Genomic DNA, 8,683 nt, shown 5'->3' with positions numbered 1-8,683 from the left:
GTGTGTGTGTGTGTGTGTGTGTGTGTGTGTGTGTGTGTTCAATTTGGAGGGAAGCGTGTATAGTAGTTCTAAAACATAATTTATTTTATTTATGTTTAAGAATGATTTTGTTATAGAATGTTGGTATAATAATAATAATAATAATAATAATAATAATAATAGTAATAATAATAATGATTATGATGATGGTCAGCTGATAGTGTCATAATATGTGACGTTGACATATGTTGCTTCATTTCGTGGAACATCTGTATTCTTTACTTTAAAAATGTACGAGGTGTGTGTCGTCAGGTGTGACAGAGTGTAAAAAGTGACTCATCCCGGACAGGTAGAGCGGGTATGGTTGCTTGGAAACCGCGGCGGAGGTGACAAGAGCGGGGTGTGAACGCGCGCGACTCTCTCTCCTTCATACCTTCTCACAATGTCATATCAGTGGTTTGTCAGGACGCAGATGTTTCGTAATTTCAGGCCACGTACAACGACTTTACACTTTACTACTGGACCTCTTTTTGAAATATTTTTTTTTGTGACCGAATGAGTGGCTTAAAATTGTTGTATAAACTTGTAAGTGTTTGTATTCTGAATATGCGCACATTAGATGTGCACTAGAACCGCTTTTGAAGTGTTCATATGCCGTATTTCATGTCTTTCCAATAGATCTATTGCTTGCTGTCAAGAACATTTGACTGTAAATTTAAGAAATTATATTTTGCATGCAGAAAATCAAGCCTATTTTTAGAACTATTACTATTAACTACATCACTTTCACAATGAAGCACATTTGTAATCCAATTCTGAAATAATGACATAATGACAGTCTTAATAGAGCTTATAGAGAACTTCGATTTGTCTCATATTTAATAAGGTTGCATCATGAATTCTATTACTTTCCTGTCTAAAAGTGCTATAAAAATAAAGGTGACATGACAATGCAGAAGCATCATATTCTCTTTACTGTATGTTTCCTGTAATGTAATCAATATTTAGCAGTATATTGTATTGTGGCACTTATGCTGAATTAATGAATAAATATAGTTATTTGTCGTGAAGATAATATCAGTCTTAAAAGTACTAAAATAAGCTGTTGTTTTGTGTGTGTGGTTTTTTTTTTTAGGAGTGAATTGTGACGTTCTTGACAGGTTTTGTAAGATTCACTGATGTTTCTCTTGCACAGTGCAGTCAAATGTACCATTTTGGTTCCGATATCTCAGATTTAAATGTAGAAAAGGATAGAATTAATAAATGTTCATCTGTAAGTTTTTCTTTTTTTTTTTTTTATTGAATGTTTCATGGGGTTTATGCTACAACGAGCACATTTGCCACACTTTGTTTACTTAAAGTCTCTGCAACACATTGGCATTGTCTTCCCGAAGGCATTGAGAAATGTCTGTGCTGGACACTAGGAAATCTGTCCGTCTTGCACCTGTTGTGAGAGGAAGTGCTTGTCCTGTGGGGTTCTTTATCACAGATCAGGTTGCATTGTGTGCTCATAGTGACCGTATCCAAGGTCCAAAGCTTTCAGGATGCATAACTGCTTGCATATATGAACCGGATCAGGGACGGTAGACAGAAATGCACATCCCTGTTGAACCAACTGACCTGGTTTGATCACATACCCATTTATGAAATGCGTTGCAGTGCTTTCTTTGACTAGATTTTACTTTGCGTATCACGCTGTTTATTTATGAAATGTGGGAATGCTCCTGTTGCATATCACACTCAGTTCTGCAGAAATGTATTGAACCATGCTTATGCATTGTGTCTGTTGCTTGCAAAACAGCCCTGCAATAAAATGTTCTATAAAATGCTAATTGCGGTTTAATAGGGTACATGAGTTGTTTGTATCTCTGGAAGACCGTTGTAATGTTGGTGATTTGATAGCTTGTCAGCATGATATGTGTTTGTAAGCTAAAACCAGAATGAACCTTGCCTCCAGGTCCATCACTCTTCACGTTCTCAGGGGTGTAAAGCTGGTTTCTCAAAGAGCGAAAAACATTTTACTGGATTCTACTCTAGAAGCAACTGCTTTCTCCAGTGTTACACCAAATGGTAACGCTAGATGCAATTTCCTTTAAACATAAGTTGTGTTCCCAAGGCAGGAAATTTGAGACTCATTTGCATACATCATTTGATATTAGATGACTTCCTCTGAGTTTAGCATTTGCACGATACTCTCAGAGAGTCATGCTTGCAGACAAAATTGCAGAGCAGTATTTCCTTTGAATGAAGCAAAGTGATAAATTGTATGCTGTCAATGCATCCTACATGACAGGATTGAGTCTTTTGTGGTGAAGTTTGTGCTGTTTTGTGTGTGTGACATCTAAGAGAGCATTTGGTTGGGCTCTATCCTCGGGGCTTTGGGGGCATAAGTGTCGTTTAGTGCTGTCAAACTGAGCGCTTGTCATACCACAGGCTGTGAAGCTCAGCAGAATGTTGCTCGATGTTCTTTTCTGAAAGAGCGCGACTAGAGTCCCGTGCACATGGCTGATTGCATTGCAAAGCGATGGGATGCGAGGAGGAGGTGTGCTGGTAGCCCAGGGCACGCTGCTCCATAAACAACTAGACAATGTCTCAGTTCTTCCACAACAACACCAAAACCATTGCACTGATCTCAGTTAGGGTTTGAATGTTCATATGGTCATAATAGAGGTAATGATAAAATTTCACTGCTCAAATGTTGCTCTTTCATAGCTTAACGGAGCACTTGATTGTATTTCTTTCAAGTATTCACTTTTTCTTGGATGTTCTCTTAAAATTCCTCGAAGAAATTAAAATATACACAAATAAGACAATGTGAAAATTAATTGTTCGAAGTTGTAAATAAGGCAAAGATTATTGTTTAAAATACTTTTTACAAAAACTTTTTTTTTTGTCTTTCTACTTCAAAATTTTACATTTATTTCAATTTTATTTGCCATTTCTATGTCATTAATTGTCAAAGAGCAAGCAAAAGCACGCACATCGATCTTAAATGGGTGTTCGACTAAAAAACAAGTAGAAAAATGTATAAATGTAAAGTCGGCAACACCAAAGCTCCAAAAATATCAAAAATGTATTTAAAACATTTTCCCATAGTGTGTTACGTTTCGAGCACGCAGGATCTTCATCAGACCAGGGTCTTCGTCAGGGTCTGATGAAGAGCCTGCATGCTCGAAATGTAACACGTTATGCGAACATTTTTTAATTAATTTTTTGATATTTTTGGAGCTTTGGTGTTGCCGACTTTATATATAAGGCACAATATGTAAGATTTTTTTTATTAGAATATCCAAAAACCACTAGAACGGTGTTATATATTTTGCTGACTTGTGTACTTACATTATCCCAAATGTTTCGAAGAATGTTTAAATCCAGAGAAATAAGCAATTTTAACTAGTGACACGGAGCGTGTCCATAGTGTCATTGTGTCGCCTGCTAATGACGTCATAACCCCTCGATATCCGGTTTTGATTTGTAGAAAACATGGAAACAACAAAGACGCTTTAATATGTTTTGCGTTTTAATAGACCGGTGACGACTGCACAGAGTAGCATTATAACAGAACTTTCAAATGTATCTAGTATGATAAAACAGCGCTGCTTTACCCCACATACGCACGACCGGAAGGAGCGGAAGCGGTCGAGTGTGGCATAATAAAAGCTCCGCTGCTTTCGAGCCGTGTGTCACGCTCGTTCAGCGGCCTCGTTTCGCTTCGACGGCTTTCAGCCTCACCCTGCTTCAATCTACTACGTTAATACATCATTAGCTCATCCATGAACATGATTTCTGCTCTATTCCTCCTCTTTGTTTATTTTGAATACGCGCCCTCTAGCGGCGAAAATTACATATTGTGCCTTTAATTGTGAAATTTAGTATAGAGTTATATAATATCAGTTTTGTGGGAAATATTTGAGGATCAGTTTTGTGAGAGATGTTTGAGTTCATATTGAGATCGAGCAGATTTGAGTGTAAAACTTTGAGTCTTCTATAGAGTTTTAGCCGAGATCTCAACCTGTGAGATTCCTAGGTCATTTTTCCTCAAAGTCTCAATTCAAGCTCATTGCTGTATAGGAGAAACAACTGAGATAATAGAAATATCTATTGAATATTCTCTTAAAGATAAAACATGTGAAATTACTGAGGTCCTTTTCTCAGTAAGACAGAGAATTTGAGAAGCAGGAGACTTCATTATTTGTTCCTCATTTAATCAAATTGCTGCATTTGAGAAACACTTGAGATATTCCAGAGATTCATGCTCTTGTCCTCTTATGGCTGTGTTTCAGGTATAGGCCAGCAGCTGCCAGCTTGGCGGGAGGAGCATTTCCTGGCCTGAATGCGAACCGACTGCAGCTGGAGCATGTCCACTGCAGGCTTGACTGCCCAGGAGATCTGTTTACCCGCGCAAAGCCTATTCCTGCGGGGCAGCCATTGGCATAGCATGGCCGGAGCTAAGCCCTCTTGGAAATACCATGATCTACACAAGTGAGTGCAACACCAAAAGCACAAATGCATTTTTCATGTGTTAAACATGTATGATTTTTACAAGACCCTGGACATTCACTGCATGACTGAGCAGAAAAACAGGAAATGGCCTGTGTGCAACATGGTTCATATGATGTTAATGAACCTTGGATTTGTGTATCAATCTGATTAGCTTTCCTGTTCTTAATCTACAGCTTCTACTTCACCATTGATTCTTCTATGGATTATAACCTTCAGTCCCGGCAACAGGTGCTGCCATCATTCTCAGGAGCGGACAGTAAGTAACATAGCAACATAAATCTCCTCATTATGAAACGTTCACTCCAATTTACTCACCCTCATTTCATTCCAAACCAGGTGTTATTGTTCACTCCAATTTACTCACCCTCATTTCATTCCAAACCAGGTGTAATTTTTTTTTTCAACGGGAGGATTTTAAAGCATCTTTCTTTACATTTAGTGACAATTAAGAGCAGCAACCAAACAGCAGCAAAAAACACCTTAAAAATAGATTTTACAACATGCACTATATATTGAGGAGCCATTTTTGATTTAAGAGCAGCAGATGGGAAAAGTTTTGAACTACACATTAAATTTCAGTCTGTTGCTCACATAAAGCTGTTGTATGTCTTCAGAAGGCTACTTTAGTGAAATATAGTGTATGTGATACTTTTATGATGCGTTTGTTGCATTTTCCCCCCCTCCGTTTTGGAGATTGACAGAAGTGGTCATTATGAACAGTCTGTGTATGGAAAGAACTGCAAAATGATCCCTTTGCATTCCACAGAAAAAAACTGCATATGGGTTTGCAGTGACTTGAGGGAGTAAATAATGGTATTTAACAATTCCTTAAGCATATACTATATACTAGAGAGAGAGATGAGAAAACATGTTGTCATTAGATTAATCAAAAGTGCATCAAAGTGTATGTAACACAAACGGTAGAACAAGGTGCTAGCAACACCAAGGTCATGGGTTCGATTTCCAAAGAATGCACAGATCTTGGATGTAAGTCACTTTGGATGAAAGCATCTGCCAAATGTAATGTAAATAGTGTTTAATAATGCTGTAGAAAGTCATAAGCTTCAAGGTGAAGTGCAATTTCTGTGCCACGACAATTAGGTTTTTTAGGTTTCATAATTTGCATAAAAGAACTATTTATTAATTGCAATCTTAAAAACTGCTATATTCTTATTCTCTGCCACCTTCCCATTCAAACAGAACAGCAGACTCCTCTTCAATCACCAAACAGCCCAGGAGGACAGCCCTTGCCCCCCAAAAAGCCCAGACCTTCCCAGCTCACCTTGCACACAGACCCTGCCGAAGACGACCAAGTGGTTCCCTGCTTTCAACGTCTAACGGTATCCGACCACATCAGTCCCCCCCAGACGCCCAGCCGAGTCACCAAACCCCTTCCCCCAATTCCTGGCTCAGCGGAGCTTTCCCCGGATCAGGCTATGGACAGTGAGGTAGAGTTCTTCAATGGAGATGACAATCGCTGCCTAGTTTCCGAACCTTGCTCCAAACTCTCTCCGTTCCGCTACGGAATGCCCAGTCGGAGGAGTTGTGGACAGATTAGGGGCTGTGGACGGATTAACTATGCATACTTTGAAGGTCCAACATCCCAGCAGAAGCCACAGCGGCAGTCGCAGCCGCAGCCGCAAAAGCCAAGGCAGGAGCAGGAAACTCAGCAGAGGGAACAGGAGCTCCGTGACCAGCAGCAAAACTGTCTCCGACAGCAGGAACGTACGCAAAGGAAGCTGCGGCGCTCCCATTCCGGCCCCGCTGGCTGCTTTAACAAACCCACCTCCTTCCGACTGTCCAGTCACCACCGGAACACACAAGGCCTGGATAAACCGGAAGTTCCTCCCAGAGTTCCAATTCCACCACGACCAATCAAGACAGGAGACTACCGCCGCTGGTCAGCCGAAGTGTCATCGGGAGCCAACAGCGATGATGACCGACCTCCAAAAGTACCTCCTAGGGAACCTTTATCCGGCAGTAGTTCCCGCACCCCGAGCCCAAAGAGCCTTTCAATGTACCTCAACAGGATCATGCCCCCAACACAGAGCTTTGCCCCGGACCCTAAATATGTCAGTCGCGGCCTGCAGCGGCAGAATAGTGAAGGCTCCCCGTGCATTCTGCCCATCATGGAGAACGGCAGGAAAGCAAGCACCACGCACTACTTCCTTTTGCCACAACGTCCGTCGTACCTGGACAAACATGAGCAGTATTTTACGGACAGCACAGCGAGTCGAGGCACGGACACCTCTGATTCGAGTTCAGACTGGGACTGTCAAAGCAAAAGGAAAACGACACACCAAATAGACCTGGTATGAAATAACCGGGGCACGCTTGTCTGATGACCCCTGAGACTTTTTCCGCTGCTTTGTCGCAGCTTTGCTCTAGCGCTCCGAGCGAGTTACGTATGAATTGCAGTTACTGGGATTTCTCTTGTTTTGCTCTCAGCCTGGAAACGATTCTAAAAGTTCTCATAAGCGAGCTCGGAAACGATTCTAACAGTTCTCATAGAGCGAGCTCGGAAACTATTTCGATGTTGTTGTTTTTTTGTTTGTTTTTTTAATTCATTGTTATGTGAAATGTAAGTGTTGAAATGATAACATGGTGCAGTTGTTTGGTATTAGCTGGTCTGGTACCTCCATACTTCAGTGTTGTAAATTTTCGTAGTCATTTTATATTGCATTGAAGATTATTTGTATGTCTCGGAACATGTAGTTGAACACGTTCAATGATCATAGGGACATAGGGTCAGTAAATGCTTCTTTGTTTGTATCGTCTACCATATATGAAGTATAAAAACGGCCTGACTTTTTCACGGCCGGCATTTTAAGTGAAGGGTATTCCATTTTATTGCATTGCATAATGCATGCAAGCACGAAATCTGACACATGCACACTATTTCGCAGTTCTTCTGTTAGACTAATGATCTCACCTTTTTGTCAGTACAGTCTGTAGTCTTGATTGTGTGTTACATAGGAACAGGCTAATTATTGCTTTTCTGTGTGTGTGAGTGATACGAGAGCTGAATGTGTTACATTTGCCCACTTTTGGCACTACTTTGAAGCTTTTATAAGCTGCTTAAAACGGTAGCTGAAATGTTGCCCTCTGAATGAACAGAGTATTTCCGATCCCTGGCTTCTCACTGAGGTGTAGTGTGTTCTTTTGTTGCACAAAAAGCAATACTTGTAAAACCTGTGAATGAGTTTCTCTCCTCTTTAAAGTGCTGTCTCCACGTGAAGCTGTGAGCTATTGTCTGCAATAGGATTTCTCGAGTACTACCTCCCATTATAATTCTACTTCTTAAATACCCAACTACGGATTACAAAGGCTCAACAAATACAACCTACTTTGACGCACACAGGTCCGTACAAGGAAACAGTTGCCCCTGTTCTGTATTTTTTTTAAATTTATGTTTTGTCCCTTTCAAAACAGTCAGTCATTAACACTTCCTCAAAGAAAACGCATCTTCGACCGATTTTTAAGAGCTACGTGGAGTTAAAGTCCATGTGTGGTGCGTTTGGCCGAGCTCACACATACTGATCTTCCTGTTAGACGTGATTGCAGTGGGTGTGGGCACCAGAGACTTTGGCTGCTGGTGAATGAGATGGTTTATTATTCTATATTGTTTCCAGAACCATCATGATAACTCAGTAAATGTAGCAAGTGCCATGCAATTTAAAAAGAGGATAGTAAGACTATAAAAACATGCTGTTTGGAAGCTCTGAGGTCAAGTACAACTTTCCACCTCACGTAGGGATTTGATGCCATGCTTTTATTTTTACCCTTTATTTTACCAGTTTGTGTATCAGGAAATGTTTACATTATACGTTGTTATTTTCCTTTAGCAGTCTTACCTAAAAAAATGAAGGCAAGTTCAAGAAGCAATAGACATCTCTGCTGTGTTGTGTGTGTGTGTGTGTGTGTGTGTGTGTACATGTACAGGTATATATGGTTTATGAGGACACAAATGTGTATAATGACATGGGTACTACAACGTAAACATGGTTTATGAGGACACTTCCTGTGTCCCCGTAAAACAAAAGGCTTAAAAAACATACAAAACGGTGTTTTATGAAATTCAAAAATTGCCAGCAGTTTCCTGTAAGGGGTAGGTTTAGGGGTAGGGTTGGTGTAGGGCAATAGAAAATACAGTTTGTACAGTATAAAAACCATTACGCCTATGGAGAGTCCCCGTAAACCA

General features: G+C 40.4%; 1 protein-coding gene across 1 annotated transcript in view; it reads left to right on the top strand.

The window, feature by feature from the left end:
* Positions 1 to 8,402, top strand: part of LOC107654423 (ERBB receptor feedback inhibitor 1-like) — an 8,714-nt gene extending 312 nt beyond the window's left edge. Inside the window, exons 2-4 of the mRNA XM_016441468.1 lie at positions 4,263 to 4,461; positions 4,656 to 4,738; positions 5,683 to 8,402. Coding sequence (XP_016296954.1) covers positions 4,313 to 4,461; positions 4,656 to 4,738; positions 5,683 to 6,800 — 1,350 coding nt within the window. The 5' untranslated portion in view covers positions 4,263 to 4,312 and the 3' untranslated portion in view covers positions 6,801 to 8,402. The remainder of the gene's footprint in view (positions 1 to 4,262; positions 4,462 to 4,655; positions 4,739 to 5,682) is intronic.
* The last annotated feature ends 281 nt before the right edge of the window (positions 8,403 to 8,683 follow it).

The sequence above is a fragment of the Sinocyclocheilus anshuiensis genome, unplaced genomic scaffold (genome assembly GCF_001515605.1).
Source record: "Sinocyclocheilus anshuiensis isolate Anshui unplaced genomic scaffold, SAMN03320099.WGS_v1.1 scaffold527, whole genome shotgun sequence".
Taxonomy (NCBI): domain Eukaryota; kingdom Metazoa; phylum Chordata; class Actinopteri; order Cypriniformes; family Cyprinidae; genus Sinocyclocheilus; species Sinocyclocheilus anshuiensis.
Note: the sequence above shows the minus strand (reverse complement) of the source record. Positions and strands in the feature narration are given on the sequence as shown.